The following is a 16,677-nucleotide window of genomic DNA, read 5'->3' on the forward strand; positions in this document are numbered from 1 at the left end:
GACGTTCGGCATCCGTGGAGCGGAATTGGCTGGAATGGGAGAAAGAGCTAAAACTGAGAGAGCTGGAGGATCGTGAACAACAGAGACAGCATGAAGAGAGACAGAGACAGCATGAACTGGAACTGGCGAGACTGAAGGGCAGCGAACCCCCGGCTGCGGTGAGTGAGGGGGGGCCCAGGACTGCACGGAGCTTTGATAAGTGCATCCTGGCCCCACGCAAGGAGGGGGAGGACATGGATGACTTCCTGGAGGCCTTTGAGACGGCCTGCGAGCTGCACCGGGTTGATCCCACGGACAGACTCCGGGTCCTTACCCCCTTACTGGACCCCAAAGCCGTGGCATTGTACCGCCAACTGGGAGAGGCAGAGAAAGGGGACTATGAACTATTCAAAAAGGCCCTGCTACGTGAGTTTGGGCTGACTCCTGAGATGTACCGGGAAAGGTTCCGGAGTCAGGATAAAACCCCTGAGATCTCATATCTGCAACTAGCCGTCCGCATGGAAAGATACGCCAGCAAGTGGGCTGGTGGGGCCCAGACGAAGGAGGACCTGATTAAACTGCTGGTACTGGAGCAACTGTATGAGCGGTGCCCATCCGACCTGAGGCTGTGGTTGGTGGACAGAAAGCCAGAGAACCCGTGACACGCAGGGCAGCTGGCTGATGAGTTTGTAAAGAGCCGATCAGGGGGTGGCAGGGAGGAGCCCCAAAGGAACAGGCCCGCCGCGATGCAGAGAGAGAGTCACCCTGGGACCTCCCAAAGGGGGAATATGGGGAATCCCCACCCACGGGGAATGCCCAGCATCAGGGACAACCGACCGGCTCGAGGGGACCCACGGGACATGAGCTGCTATTACCGCGGCCGAAGAGGCCACGTTCGGGCCCAGTGCCCCAAGCTCAAGGACAGACTGAGCAGACCGAACCCGCACCGGGTTAACTTGGTAGAGGCCCAGACGGACGAGGGGCAGGCTTCTCACGCAAGAGGGGCTGGCAGCTTATCAACTGCTCAAGAGAGAGAAGGGCCCCAGGCCAGCTTCTCTGGGGGGCCAGATGCTCCGGATTCAAAGTTCTCCGTTTACAGGGTTGGCGCGGGGCTGTCCCTGCGGAGCGAGTGCCTTGTTCCCCTGGAGGTGGATGGGAAGAAAGTTTATGGATACTGGGACACGGGCGCAGAGGTGACACTGGCCCGGCCCGAGGTGGTGGCCCCAGATCGGGTGGTGCCCAACACCTTCCTGACCCTGACCGGGGTGGGCGGGACCCCATTCAAGGTTCCCGTAGCGAGGGTACACCTGAAATGGGGGGCCAAGGAGGGCCCCAAGGACGTGGGAGTGCACCACCATTTGCCCACTGAGGTGTTGATTGGGGGGGGACCTAGAGGACTGGCCAAGCAGCCCCCAGACTGCCTTAGTCGTGACCCGTAGCCAGAGCCGGCGAGGGGCACTACGCCCTGACCTTGGGAAGGATGTCCCACCGGAGGCACCGAACCCTTCCCGGGTGGGGAGGGAACACCCAAGGACAGGCCTCGGGGTGGCTGGGGCTTCCGACCCAGCCGACGACAGGGAGCAGGTCCCCATCCCTTCCCCAGCCGCCGAGTTCCAGGCCGAGTTGCAGAAGGACCCCTCCCTGCGGAAGCTAAGGGGCCTGGCTGACCTCGGTGTGGTACAGACCATGAGGAGAGGATGCAAGGAGAGGTTCCTGTGGGAGAAGGGGTTCCTGTACCGAGAGTGGGCTCCCCCAGGGGAAGTGGAGTCGTAGGGGATCAGGAGGCAGCTGGTGGTTCCCCAGAAGTTTCGCCACAAGCTACTGTACCTGGCCCATGACATCCCTCTCGCAGGGCACCAGGGGATCCGGCGCACCAGGCAGAGGCTGCTACAGAACTTTTACTGGCCCGGGGTCTTCACCAACGTCCGGCAGTACTGCCGATCCTGTGACCCCTGCCAGAGGGTGGGGAAGGCCCGGGACAAGGGGAAGGCAGCATTGAGACCTTTGCCCATCATAGAGGAGCCTTTCCAGAAGGTGGCCATGGACATAGTGGGACCTCTCAGCAAGACGACCCGGTCTGGGAAGAAATACATCCTGGTGGTGGTAGATTTCGCCACCCGCTACCCCGAGGCAGTGCCCTTATCGTCCATTGAAGCAGACACTGTGGCGGATGCGCTGCTGACCATTTTCAGCCGAGTGGGGTTCCCCAAGGAAGTCTTGACGGACCAAGGGTCCAACTTCATGTCGGCCCTACTCCGGTGCTTGTGGGAGAGATGTGGGGTCCGGCACAACTGGGCCTCAGCATATCACCCCCAATCCAACGGGCTGGTGGAGAGGTTCAATGGGACGCTAAAAATGATGCTGAAAACATTTATGAATCAGCACCCGCAGGACTGGGACAAGTACTTACCTCACCTGCTGTTTGCGTACAGGGAGGTACCCCAGGAGTCTACCGGGTTTTCGCCTTTCGAACTGCTATATGGAAGGCGGGTAAGGGGGCCCCTGGACCTGATGAGAGACGAATGGGAGGGGAAGGCCACTCCTGACGGAGAGTCGGTGGTGGAGTATGTCCTGACCTTCCGGGAACGACTTGCCGAGCTCATGGGCCTGGCCAGGGAGAATCTGTCCAGAGCCCAGAGGAAGCAGAAGGTCTGGTATGACCGCACAGCACGGGCCCGCGCCTTCGCCACTGGGGATCAGGTGATGGTCCTCACCCCTTGAGGAAAAACAAACTCCAGGCCGCCTGGGAAGGGCCCTTCAAGGTTGTCAAGCAACTAAACGAGGTAAACTATGTGGTGGAGCTGTCGAACCGGGCACACCACCACCGGGTGTACCATGTGAATATGATGAAGCCATATTATGACAGGGGGAATATGGTGTTGGCCGTGTGTGGACATTGGGAGGGGCAGGGAGATGACCCTTTAGTAGATCTATTCCCTGGGACAAGAGTTGGCTTCCCCCTAGAAGCAATTCCCCTCTCTGATCGGCTAACCCCTGCCCAGCGAGTTGAGATCGGAGGGGTGCTGCATCTGTACCAACAGCTGTTTTCCAACCAGCCTGGACGCACTAATCTGACTGTCCACCGGGTGCAGACAGGATCGCACCCGCCTATAAAATGCTCCCCCTTCCGAGCCACAGGGAAAACTGCTCAGGACCTGGAAAGAGAGGTCAATGACATGCTGGCTTTGGGGGTGATCCAGCCATCTTCCAGCCCTTGGGCCTCACCGGTGGTGCTGGTCCCCAAAAAGGACGGGTCGATCCGGTTCTGTGTGGACTATCGGAAGCTCAATGCCATCACTGTAGCCGATGCCTACCCCATGCCCAGGCCGGACGAGCTCCTAGACAAGCTGGGAGGTGCTCGGTACCTTACCACCATGGATCTTACAAAGGGCTATTGGCAAGTGCCGCTGGATGCAGATGCCAGGCTGAAATCGGCCTTTGTCACCCCTCTGGGGCTCTATGAGTTCCTGACCCTGCCCTTCGGCCTCAAGGGAGCGCCAGCCACCTTCCAGCGCCTGGTGGATCAGCTACTGAGGGGGATGGAGAGTTTTGCCATGGCGTATATCGATGACATCTGTGTCTTTAGCCAGACCTGGGAGGACCACATATCCCAGGTTAGACAAGTGCTGGACCGACTCCAGAAGGCTGGGCTGACCATAAAACCGGAGAAGTGCAAGGTGGGGATGGCTGAGGTATCCTACCTAGGCCACCAGGTGGGAAGCGGCTGCCTAAAGCCGGAACCAGCCAAAGTGGAGGTGATCAGAGACTGGCCCGCTCCTCAAACCAAAAAGCAGGTCCAAGCCTTTATTGGGATGGCAGGATACTATCGGAGGTTCGTGCCCCACTTTAGCACCATAGCCGCCCCCATCACTGAGCTGTGCAAGAAGGGGAAGCCAGACAAAGTGGTCTGGACCGAGGAGTGCCAGGAGGCTCTCCGGGCGCTGAAGGAGGCTCTGGTCAGTGGCCCAGTTCTGGCAAACCCAGACTTTGACAAGCCCTTTATGGTGTTCACCGACGCCTCAGACACAGGACTGGGGGCGGTGTTAATGCAGGAGGATGAAAAGGGGGAGAGACACCCCATCGTGTACCTGAGCAAGAAGTTGCTACCCCGGGAGCAGAACTACGCGGCCATCGAGAAGGAATGCCTGGCCATGGTGTGGGCCCTCAAGAAACTAGAGCCATATCTCTTTGGGCGTCACTTCACCGTGCACACCGACCACTCTCCCCTGACCTGGCTGCACCAGATGAAAGGAGCCAACGCCAAGCTCCTGAGATGGAGCCTGCTCCTGCAGGATTATGACATGGACGTGGTCCATGTGAAGGGACGTGACAACCTGATAGTGGACGCATTGTCCCGGAGAGGGAGCCCTGAACTTCCCCAGGTCACTGGTCAGAGTGACCCCGCTCAGTTCAGTCTCGAAGGGGGGAGAGATGTGACGGAGCAGGGAGCAGGGCAGATTTGACCTGGGAATGTTGCAGGGGGATTGCAGTGAGGAGAGGGGACTTCCCTTGAAGGAAGCTACCTGAGCTGTAACCTGAGCCAGGAACGGGGGTGGGGAGAATTAACACCTTCTGCCCGGGAGACTGAACAAAGGAGAGGAGCAGCGGGAGGAGTTTGGAGTTTAGTTTCGGTTTGAGCTGGGTGGTGCAACGCAGGGAACCCCAAGCTGGGGTCTAAGCTCCCTGAACCTCCCAGAGGGACCTAATTGAGGGGGTCTGGTCGTACCTACACGCTCTGCTTGAGACTGTGTTCCTGTCCTTAAATAAACCTTCTGCTTTACTGGCTGGTTGAGAGTCGCAGTGAATCTCGGGAAGAGGGGTGCAGGGCCCTGACTCCCCCACACTCCGCATCAAGCAGCAAATAGCTCCCTTGGTAACAGCTAACAGGCCATTCCCGTCACTGGCAGTGTGAGGGAAGAGAGGAAGGTAACGGGGAGTTTTTACCCCTTCATTCGACCATGTGGACCAGACACAATATTGTTCTCTAGAAATTCCCAGCATCAGTCAGTCAAGACTGTAAAAATGTCTTGCAGGAAAAGTCAATGAAGTATTTCAGCAAAAAGATTTGTTAAACTTTCTTCTTTCCAGTTTGTTCTGCCTTCGCATATGAAATTATTGTAGTGGCATTAGTTTGACATTAGGCAGCTATTTCAGGTTTTGGAATAAAGGTAACGTTTTATGAAGTCAGATCTGATCTACCGTATATACTCGTTCATAAGACGAATTTTTTTAGTAAAAAAGGGAAACACCAGAGAAGGGGGTCGGCTTATGAACGGGTATAGAGAGGGAGAGGTGGGATACAGCCCCTCCCCCCAACAGAGGGAGCAAGGAGAGGCAGCACAGTCAGCAGAGCCAGAAGGGAGGAGGCGGGTCCAGAGTCTCTCCACTTCTGGCCATGCTGTTCTCCCCCCAGCCTCCGAAGCAACTGCAGCTCTGGGGCTGGCAGGCTGCAGGCATGCCACTCGGTCCCGTCCCTTCCCCCCCCCCCCCCCCCCCCCCCCCCCCCCCCCCCGAGCAGGCAGTGGCCGCACCACCTGGCCTGCCGGAGCATGCTGCAGCCATGCTGCCTGGCCCAGCCCACTGGAACATGCTGCAGCCGCACCGCCTGGTCTAGGCCGCCGGAGCAGGCTGCGGACGCGCTGCCCAGCCTGCCAGAGCAGCTCCAGCCAGGCCAGAGACATCCTCCCCTGGCTCTCCCCAGATAAGGTGGGAAGGGATGGGATGGGGAGAGTGTAGGGGTCCCGGGCACCGGAGGGGGAGTGTGTGTGGGGGGGGTCCACAGGGGTTATTTCCCTGACTGCCAGCTTCTCCTCACCAAAAAATTTCCCCACCAGTTGCTGTCCTGTCCCGGCCCATCAGGGTAAGCAGCTGGCATGCCAAGACACTTTGTTTACTTAGGTTTACCTCTGTGCCTGTGGACGCTCGAGGTAAACAAACCATCTCGGCCCACCAGCGGCTTATCCTGATGGCCCAGGAGCCAAAGTTTGCTGACCCCTGAATTATAGGGTCGGCTTATGAATGGGTTATAAAAATTTTCCATTTTTACATATCCATCCGGGGGGGGGGTCGGCTTATAAACGAAGCAGCTTATGATCGAGTATATACGGCACTTTACTTTTTCTCGTTCCCCAGACACTAGTGTCCAGATGAGTAGATCTCTGCTGAACTTTAGGTGCTTTTGCTAAGGATGGTGATGCATGAAAACTTTGAATCCTAAAACACCCATGGACCTCAAGCATTTTATTGTAAAACTGAACTTTTCTCTTAAACTTTTCTCTTACACTAAAAAAACCCCACTCGGGATGTTCCAACTGTACCAAGAGTCTTGCAAATGTTGGTGTTTTTCTTTAACCCCCACCCCTGAAGTCATGCAATTATATCAGAATTTTGGCTTTCATTTTTTAAAGAAATTCAACAATTCTGCAGCCTTCATAGTTGAGGAGAAAAGTTGGGAAATGTGAACCCTAAGAGCTCAAAAACCAGAAGACAATTGAAAGGACACTAAACTTTTTTTTCTTTAATCTCATGATTTTGGGGGCCCCTGGAGCCTCATTATTTCTGACTTATGGGGTCAGAAGACAGTAGTACTAAGTGCTGTATGAACACACAGAAAAAGGCATTTGCTACCTTGAATTTGTAATCAAACATCGGGCAGGAGTGTGGGAACTCAAAGGAACTTCGTTTTTCTACTCAGTGGCAGCTTGAACATATTGAAGAAATATAGCATAACTGTACTGAAAAATCAGTAGCCTTGAACAATGGAGTGGATATCAGAGATGAGCATTATAGACCAGAATAAATCCTTTCAACTGACTAATATTTCCTAGCCTCTTCTGGCAAGCCTTGACCAGGCAAATCCTCAGCTGTACCAGTCACTGCCCTTCATTGGTTTCTCTAAACTTACAGCAAGACTGGAGCAGCTCAAGGAACAATGTAGGTTAGAGTGTCCCTGAATGAACAAGAGACAGGTAGTGGCAGGGGATCAACAGCCATAAGAGGCACATTGTTATGGTGGGAGGGGAGCGCCTAGAATACTAGTCAGAAAACCTTGGCTAGTACAGAGATACATGCCAGAGTCTGGGAACCACTGACTTATATTAACATAGGAATGTAAGTCAGAAATTTTCTTCTGTCATCATTAGGTAGAGTGTGCACTGAGATAAATTGGGGGGAAGGGGCATGTGTATATATAGTTTCCTTTTCAGATGGTTATGGTCTTTGAATGCAAATCAAGGCAAAGCAATTGCATTTTATATTTCACTCTAAGCAAGTGTCTGAATGGTTCTTCCAGGTTGGAGCTATCCCTGCAAATGCAGCTGATGATGGACAGTGGTCTCAGGGACTTATTTCCGCTGTGAGTAATTTCCAGTTTTGTTTTTTTCTCTTGAAAGTCTCTGAGAAACTAGAACGCTGAGTAACTTTTAGTTATTGACTCCTAGGCCCGAATGGTGGCAGCTGCAACCAGCAATCTGTGTGAGGCAGCCAATGCCTCGGTACAAGGTCATGCTAGCGAGGAGAAACTCATCTCATCTGCCAAACAAGTTGCGGCTTCTACAGCACAGTTACTTGTGGCGTGCAAAGTGAAGGCTGATCAAGACTCCGAGGCCATGAGAAGACTACAGGTAACAGCGTTCATAAACAATGTAAAAATCCATCTCCGAGCTATGTAACAGTCACCATCACCCTTTTCAACAAATTCAGAATTCAGTCAATAGCTTCAGGAAATTGCCTGAACAACTAATGGCTGGGTTTTATCTTCTCCAGTAGTGAAATATGTTGTGTTAAGTCCAAGGCTGCCATGCTGCAATTTGCCATTGTTAATCAGCATCTGGAGCTCATTCTGTGATCATTGTCACCATTACCTTCAAGATGGTTGAACTTTTTGAAAGATAAAAATGTGAAGTTGTTTGCACCTCGCACCAGCTGAGGGAGGATATAGTGATCAGAGGGAATTCTGCTAATGCTCAGTGTCTCAGAATCAAACACGGAGAGTGTGCCACCCTGCCTGTTGGTAATGTACCCAAAATGAAACTGGTGTTAGAAAACATTGTACTTGTTGATGTCAGAAATGATGCTTCACTTTACTATAACTGGAAGATATTGGGAGAAATTATCTTTTCAGTCTGTTTACTAGGGTGTTTCTTGATAGCGCTTTGTGTCTTGTTGGCTTTACTGTTTTCATTGTATGTTCAGTTGCAAACACTCATGCACGTGCTTACCAGATTTCAGTGAGACTACTCATGTGTTTAAACTAAGTACATCACTAAGACCATATCTACACTACATGGTTGACACACATTACATCGGTATCAAGCCACCACAGTTAGTATATCACTTGTCCACATGTATACTTGGCTCCTTGCATCAGTGCTGGGCATACTCACCCGGAGTGCTCGTGCTGATGCACAGCGCTGAGCACCCTGGGTAGGAATTCCACTGTACAACCCGTCACCATTCAGCACACTGTCTTTTGGGAGGTTTTGACAATACTTGGTGGGACAGAAACGCATCGTACAGGTGACTGGGAGCAAGGGTCAACTTCCCAGGATGCAACTGACTCCATCCCATAATGTCAGTTGTATCCTATAATTTTCACACCTCTTTTACACATCCCACAAACCTGCGCTGCTCTCCCTGCTGTCTGCCATCTCTGATGGAAGCATGGAGCCTGCACAGCTCTGCACTGTTGTGATAAGTGTTGTGAGCTCAGGACATGTGATCCTCTGGTATTTGAAAAGCCGTAAGAAAAACCAAATCAGCATGGAACATGACAGGTTCTTGGAGGACAGATTACTGTGGGATGTAGCAAGACCCCATTTCAGGGTTGGTGGTTGTGTTCATGGAACAGCTGCAGAAGGGGGAGTGCCACTGCTGGGCCCTAAAAACGATTAGTGACTGGTGGGATCACATCATAATGCAGGCGTGAGATGACGAGCAGCAGCTGCAAAACTTCCAGATGCAGAAGGCCACGTTCCTGGGTCTGTGTGCCAAGCACACCCCAGCCCTCAAGTGCGGGGACACCATAATAAGAGCTTCACTGACACTGGAGAAGCGAGTGGTGATCACACTATGGAAACTTGAAATGCCAGATTGCTATTGGTCAATGGGAAATCATTTTGGAGTTGGAAAATCCATTGTGGGGGGCATTGTCATGTAAGTGTTCAGGGTCATTAATTGTCATTAATATGGCCATGCAGCTCTAACATACAGCAACAGAGGAGAGAACATTTTAAAATAAGAAAATTGTTGTAAGACTACAAACATTGGCAGAGAAACAACAGATTCTGGCTTAGGACCAGAACTGACTTAATTCATTTTTTGTAAAAACTGATTTGATTTCATGTGGAGTGTCCCCTTTGGAGCAGAGTTTATCTGAAAGGTGAGTGTGTTAACACTGCACTCTGGGATATTAAGCTTGTTATCTCAAGGATTTACAATTGCAGTGTGCTCAGTTTAGAAATGACTGCAGCTTTTACTGCATGCAGTGGTGTGGTAGCTGTGTCAGTCCCAGGATATTAGAAAGTCAAGGCAGGGCAGGTAATGTCTTTTATTGGACCAGCTTCTGTTGGTGAGAGAGAGAAGCTTTTGAGCTCACACAGAGCTCTTCTTCTGGTCTGGGAAACGTACTCAGAGTCGCAGCTAAATACAAGGTGGAACAGATTGTATAGCATAAGTAGTTAACACCCATTTCAAGGGACCGTTCAGTATGAACTTAGATTTTACTGCAGCTTTTACTGACTTCTAGCCATGCAGTCTCAGTCTGTGTTCTAACAGCTGGGTTCTGGTTCTAAGTTTGGTGGGAATAAAAACCAATAAACGTATTTGTTACTAAAATCAGATATCTGAGCAAGAGGAGTCTATTTTCAGTCATTTTTCAAAATAGAACTGTGATTTTAAATCATGGTCAAAGCTTGAGGCAAATTTAGGGTTCTGTGGTGGTTTAAATAGAAAACAATGGTTTTGTAATATTATCCCTACCGGGGGATGGGTAAAATGGGGGTAGTTTTGGCAGTTGATGAGGGACTCCTGTTGGATGGGTTTGTCACAGTACTGGTCATGTATCAGTAACTGGAGGATCGTTCGCTTTCTGATGCATCCCCACATTAGTATCTGAGTGCCAAAATGGGGCTGGAGGAACTTTAAATGCAGAATAATGGCTAAAAAGGGGGACAGAATGCTAGTATTATCATGTTTCAGAGTAACAGCCGTGTTAGTCTGTATCCGCAAAAAGAAGAACAGGAGTACTTGTGGCACCTTAGAGACTAACAAATTTATTAGAGCATAAGCTTTCGTGGACTACAGCCCACTTCTTCGGATGCATATATGCATCCGAAGAAGTGGGCTGTAGTCCACGAAAGCTTATGCTCTAATAAATTTGTTAGTCTCTAAGGTGCCACTAGTATTATCATGTTTTGCCTGCCCATCCAGGAAGATCAGGGCATTGGGTTACAAATTTTATTAAATGGACATAGAATACAGTTAAGAGTGAGGCTCAAGGAGGCAGGCCCAAGAGCCCTGGAAAAGTGTTTCTTTTTAAGTATTCAGATGCAGGCTTTGAATAGTTTGTTCACCAAGCAGTGGAGGAGGTTTGAAGGTGGGAACAGCACTTTCCACTTGGAAGTAATGCCCTTTACTGTAGCAGAACTATTGGGTTAGTGCACATCAAATGTTTTGTGTTGGTGCGTTTGGCAAGCACCTGGGTTCCTCTGCTGGCTCTGCCAATAGCATCCATGTTTCCATGGAGCCTTAATCAATAGGGTGGATATGGGAGTTGGAATGTCCTGGTTTCCTCTTTGACACCCATGCAGACAGACAAGCTTTTGGAGAAGGAGTTTGAGCTACGTTCCATGTGAACACTGTTTTGGAAGGAGCTGTAGTTGGAGCCTGGTGAAATGAAAACGCATGTGAATCATCTAATTCTTCTTTGAATGATTGTCCATATGAATTCCTCTCTTTCTGCACATGTGCTCTCTGCATGCTAGATGGGATTCTTTTTGGCTAGTGGTGTCTGTTGGGGCCACGCCTGTACCCAAGATGAGGGCATACAGTGTGAAGCAGGGCCAACAGTCCCTCCATTCCTTCTTATCACCCTGGGCAGCAAGATGGAACCCCTGCAATGACCATCTGATTCTCTGCATGCTGTGCTAGCATTAGTGCGCATTAGTTATTGGTATTATTAATTAATAGCTAGTGTCTTTATCCCAGTTGGCACAAACAAAAAAAGCTGCTTTAGTCAGATATTTAGTGTATAGGCCAGACCCTCAACCATATACAGGGGCTCTACCAATATGGCAAAATCAAAATCCCCAGGATTCAAAACCTGCCCCTCATGGGAGGCGTCAATGCCACTTAACGATAGGTACTCCAGGTGCAACTCTTGTTTCGGAGAGGGAAATATTCCTGAGCAGTGATCCATATGTTGCTCTTTGCCTAAGCTGACTCAGAAAGCTAGAGAGGCCCTTAGACCACCTAAAATTGTTCCCCTGGGATGCTCAATGCAAGCCTCTGTGGATGCTTAAAGGAAGGCTGTGGCTAGACCTCCCTCTTCTGGTCAGTCCGTCTCCGTGAGCTCCCCAGCAAGCTGAGATTCATCCCCGACCTCCCTCACTACCTTGACCAAGAGGCCCCAGTCATCTGCCTCCATCCTGCCATCAATGATCTCAGAGAGGGTTAGGAAGGAATACCACTCCAGAGATAAGATGAGCCATAGGCCATTATCTCCAGTGCCTGCCAAGCAGGTGTCTGATTTGTCAGGGGCTCAGTAGTGTGGTCTGGGAGGCACTTGGCATCAGTCGTTGTAGCAAATGGTTGACTCCACATCCTCAGAGGCATTCAGTGATACAACATTTTCATAAAATCAACTGCAATTCATAAGTTGTACATAGAGCTCCAAATCGGGTCAGAGACCGACAGAATTGTCCAAGTTCATGTTCACCTTATAGCACTGATGGTAAAAGTGCATTTGGTGTTCGGTGAGGAAAACAGGTGTCCTGCCTCTGGAGTTCAGTGGAGCTCTCTCTCCTGCCCAGAAGGAGCCCACATTACATATACAGTGTGCCTTCATGTTTTTTGCTACTAAATTCCTTTTATCTCTTCTCTAGGCTGCGGGGAATGCTGTTAAACGAGCATCTGACAATCTTGTCAGGGCAGCCCAGAAAGCAGCATTTAGGAAAGCGGATGACGATGATGTGGTGGTCAAAACCAAGTTTGTTGGTGGCATCGCTCAGGTTGGTGTGAACATCCAGAGCAACAGTAGGAAAAATTTGTGTCCCAATAATATTGCCTTATGTAACACTGTAATAGATTAATGCAGTACTGCATGAAACTTCACTGTAAATAACTTGCCTTAGTATATTTCTGTTATGGACAAATTGTGCATACAGAGAATAGGCAATACTCTGTGTTTGCCCTACACAGTGTGTTGGACAGTTGTCATGGTAGTTGTTGCCACTGTATAATACCTTTATGTATCACTCCCTGTTGTTATTAAAGTGAAGATTTCCTGCTACTTAAACTAATGGTTCTTTCCAGATGCTCCTAGACCTGCTTTAAATCTTCTGAAATCTCAGTTACATGACAGTTTGTATGCAGATAATCTTGTAATAAGGCTGTGGTGGGGAGAATTACTTGTAGTTCATTATTGTGGCTTTAACAAATACACAGGACTAAAATAACTTTAAAAACCTAGTTCAATCAATTTCTAGAAATGCCACTTATTGAAAAATAATGAAAAGCTGCTTCTACATTGGCCCCCATTAAAAATATGGGAATTTGCTGTTCCTGAGTATTTTACAGCACAGTAATATCTCCTGTTTTACTCCTAGGTATAGGAAACTCTTGCAGGTATATGGGACAGTGAATGTTCAGTTATTACTGTTGCTCAGTGTGTTACTTTATGAAGTTTGCAGGATAGGTTCAAGGTCAGTGTCCCCTTTGTTACTGTGGCTCTAACAGACACCAAAAGAGGAGAGAAGATTTTAAAATAGGAAAAGATACAATAGTTAGTAAAATAGAAACAGCTCAGATTGATTTCTCCAACTCTCCTTGTCCTGTTTCACACCTACCACTGTTTTACAGCTAGTTTATTCTGATGCGCGTCTGGTTGGCCTGTATAGTGGTCCAATAGACCATCATAGATGGATGGTGGAATATGCTGACAGCCCTCTTTTCCTGCACTCTGGGATCACTGAAGAGGAGGGATGGGCACTAACAATGCATTTTAGTGGCTTGATCCTGCAAGGGACTGGGCATGCTGGCCTGGCCTACCAAAGCACTTAAGAACATAAGAACGACCATATTGGGTCAGACCAAAGTTCCATCTACCCAGTCTTCCAACAGTGGTCAATACCAGGTGCTTCAGAGGGAATGAACAGAACAGATAATCATTAAGTGATCCATCTCCTGTCACCCATTCCCAGCTTCTGACAAACAGAGGCTAGGGACACCATCCCTGTCCATCCTGGCTAATAGCCATTGATGGACCTATCCTCCATGAATTTATCTAGTTCTTTTTTGAACCCTGTTATACTTTTGGCCTTCACAACATCCTCTGGCAAAGAGTTCCACAGTTTGACTGTGTGTTATGTGAAAAAATACTTCCTTTTATTTGTTTTAAACCTGCTGCCTATTAATTTCATTTAGTGCTCCTTAGTTCTTGTGTTTTGAGAAGGAGTAAATAACACTTATTTACTTTCTCCACACCAGTCATGATTTTATAGACCTCTATCATATCCCCATTAGTCGTCTCTTTTCCAAGCTAAAAATTCCCAGTCTTATTAATCTCTCTCATATGGAAGCTGTTCCCTATCCTTAATCATTTTTGTTGCCCTTTTCTGTACCTTTTGCAATTCCAATATTTTTTTTTTTTTTGAGATGGAGTGACCACATCTGCATGCAGTATTCAAGATGTGGGTGTACCATGGATTTATATAGAGGCAATAGAATATTTTCTGTCTCATTATCTATCCCTTTCCTAATGATACCCAACATTCTGTTTGCTTTTTTGACTGCCACTGCACACTGAGTGGATGTTTTCAGAGAACTATCCACACTGACTTCAAGATCTTTTTCTTGAGTGGTAACAGCTAATTTAGACCCAATCACAACATTGAATTTCATCTGCCATATTGCCCAGTCACCCAGTTTTGTGAGATCCCTTTGTAACTCTTTGCAGTCTGCTTTGGACTTAACTATCTTGAGTAGTTTTGTACCATCCGCAAACTTTGCCTCCTCACTGTTTACCCCTTTTTCCAGATCATTTATGAATATGTTGAACAGTACTGGTCCCAGTACAGACCTCTGGAGGACACCACTATTTACTTCACTCCATTCTGAAAACTGACCATTTATTCCTACCCTCTGTTTCCTATCTTTTAACCAGTTACTGATCCATGAGAGGACCTTCCCTCTTATCCCAGGACAACTTACTTTGCTTAAGCACTTGAGCCCACAAGTCCTGTTGAAATCAGTGGGATTTTTCACATGCTTAAGTGCTTTCCTGGATTGGGGACAGTGTGTTCAGCACTTTGCAGGAAAACACCTTAGAGCAGTTGTGCACTGATCATGAATCCCATTGTGAAAGGGACAAAGATCCTCACCTTTTTTTTTTCCTCCCCTCATTAATCTTCTCCACTATCACAGACCTTTCTCTTTTTCTCTAGATAATTGCAGCCCAGGAGGAAATGCTGAAGAAGGAAAGGGAGCTGGAAGAGGCAAGGAAAAAACTGGCTCAGATCCGCCAGCAGCAGTATAAATTTCTCCCCACAGAACTGAGAGAAGATGAGGCCTAAACTGCTTGATGTTTTTTAATGAAATGAGCTCAAGGGGGACAGTACAGAGAGAACTAACCTGACAGCATTCTGATATGCCAAGCACTTACCTAAACAAATTGCCTGTAATAGCTTTAGGTGAGCAGAGGGCAATAAACGTTTGTTCTTTCTCATCTGTTCAGGTAAGGTGTGTGCTCATCAAACAGATGGTACAGTGTTAAGTCCACCATTCCTGTTCCTTCCTTCCCTGACTCACTGTATCTCAGGAGAGAATGCCTCACTTTTTACAGAAGGTTATAAAAGCAGTATTACGTCATTACCTTAAGCTTGATCTATTTATTGTTCCTTGACCTGTTGTAAGACTTTGTTAATATTAATAGGAAAACCGTTTATCATAGCTATCTACCACTATGGAGCCAGTGGATTTTTTTTCCTCCCCACAAGAAGACCAAGATTGAGGTGAATATTTATTTGAGAGGAAAAAGGCACCTGAGTGTGGGTTTTAGAGATTTTGTCCTCTTTCAGTGTTATGAAGCTGGTTCACCCCAGGATCGGAGGGATCTTCTTTGTACCTGTTTGCACTAGCTTTATTAGTTCCTGCACAGTATCCACCAGCTTCTGCTTGTACAGTATTTAGATTCACAGTTCCCTGGCCTGCAAAACATGGCAGTATCCTTCCTTTCATTGTTCAACTAAACCAAGAAATGGAAATCTTGTCACTGTCTTAGTACTAGGTTCATGAAGGAAAATGTTTTTCAATTATATACCTCTCAATGTGCGACTACTTTTACAATAGGAAACATCCACAAAAACTCAATTAACATTGGACTGAATAGCTCCTTTCAAAGTATCTTACCTGGGATTTCTGCTAGAATGTATGCTAGCTGAAGTAGACACATTCTTAGTACTACAAAAGACTATCAGAACTCTTGCTATTCTCGTAAGGATTTTATTTCTAAGTGTTTTGTTTTGAAATCTAGATGGGTTATTTTTGGGTTATTTTTTGTATGTTTGGGGTTTTTTTTGAAGAAACTAATAGCTGTTTTAAAAAGGGCCCCTTTCTGAAATATAAAAGAACATCTGCAAGTCTGAACTATGGATGCTTGGAAGTTGATATTTTCCTAATTTGCATTGATCAAAATGCCCTCTCTAAGGAACTGCATTGCAGAGAAGGGATAGCAGAAATTGAGCTTATGTCTTGGTTTCAAAAGGTACTGTAATTTTCTCAATCTCTGACGTGGCATAAACCCACAGTATGGACTACAGCTATAGTATGACACGTTCCCAAGGTGGGTAGAGTCAATGGTGCATTTTATAATGTGTGATTAAAAACAATGCAGAAAGTGGAACTAGCAAAAGCCACCTGTTAGATCAATTACAGAAACAAGATCTTTCTTAACCATGGTTCTCCAGCACATGCCCATCCCTGCACAAGCCCTCTGAGCAAATAATGTTGCTGCTCCACTTCTTCTGAAAGCCATGCTGCCATTTTAGATACCTACCATTACATCCAACTGAGCCCATTGTGTTAGATGCCTACCCACTTAATTGTCCTTGTTGCAGAAGTACTTGTCACGTAGACTCAGAAGTAACCCTCTTGTGTTAGGTTACCAATTTAGATATTGCTAACATTTCATTTAAGTTACTTGCATGTATTATACCTATCAGAAATTTTGTGTCACTAGTATACATATATCACAAAAATTCATAGAAAATAAATATTAAAATGTACAATTTTTTTTAGTGTCTCTTCTCTGATGCTGAAGTATTTCAGACTCAGTAGAATTGTGGATTCTCAGTAAATTAAGAGAAAGCGATTGGCAAGCCCTGAGTAAAATTCTTTTGATATGAGCAAATATGGATTTGCGTAAGTGTGTCCAAAATGAGCCTCTGCCCTACCTGTGTAGACCAGGTAAAATCAGACTGATAG

At 47.7% G+C, this 16,677-nt stretch overlaps 1 protein-coding gene across 2 annotated transcripts in view; it reads left to right on the top strand.

Annotated features, from left to right (window-relative positions):
- Positions 1 to 14,920, top strand: part of TLN2 (talin 2) — a 382,138-nt gene extending 367,218 nt beyond the window's left edge. For both annotated transcript variants that reach the window (XM_054041883.1, XM_054041884.1), the window contains 4 exons: positions 7,271 to 7,333; positions 7,419 to 7,601; positions 12,081 to 12,206; positions 14,640 to 14,920. In XM_054041883.1, the coding sequence (XP_053897858.1) occupies positions 7,271 to 7,333; positions 7,419 to 7,601; positions 12,081 to 12,206; positions 14,640 to 14,768 (501 nt within the window). In that variant the 3' untranslated portion in view covers positions 14,769 to 14,920. The remainder of the gene's footprint in view (positions 1 to 7,270; positions 7,334 to 7,418; positions 7,602 to 12,080; positions 12,207 to 14,639) is intronic.
- The last annotated feature ends 1,757 nt before the right edge of the window (positions 14,921 to 16,677 follow it).

The sequence above is a fragment of the Malaclemys terrapin genome, chromosome 10 (genome assembly GCF_027887155.1).
Source record: "Malaclemys terrapin pileata isolate rMalTer1 chromosome 10, rMalTer1.hap1, whole genome shotgun sequence".
NCBI classification, from domain to species: domain Eukaryota; kingdom Metazoa; phylum Chordata; order Testudines; family Emydidae; genus Malaclemys; species Malaclemys terrapin.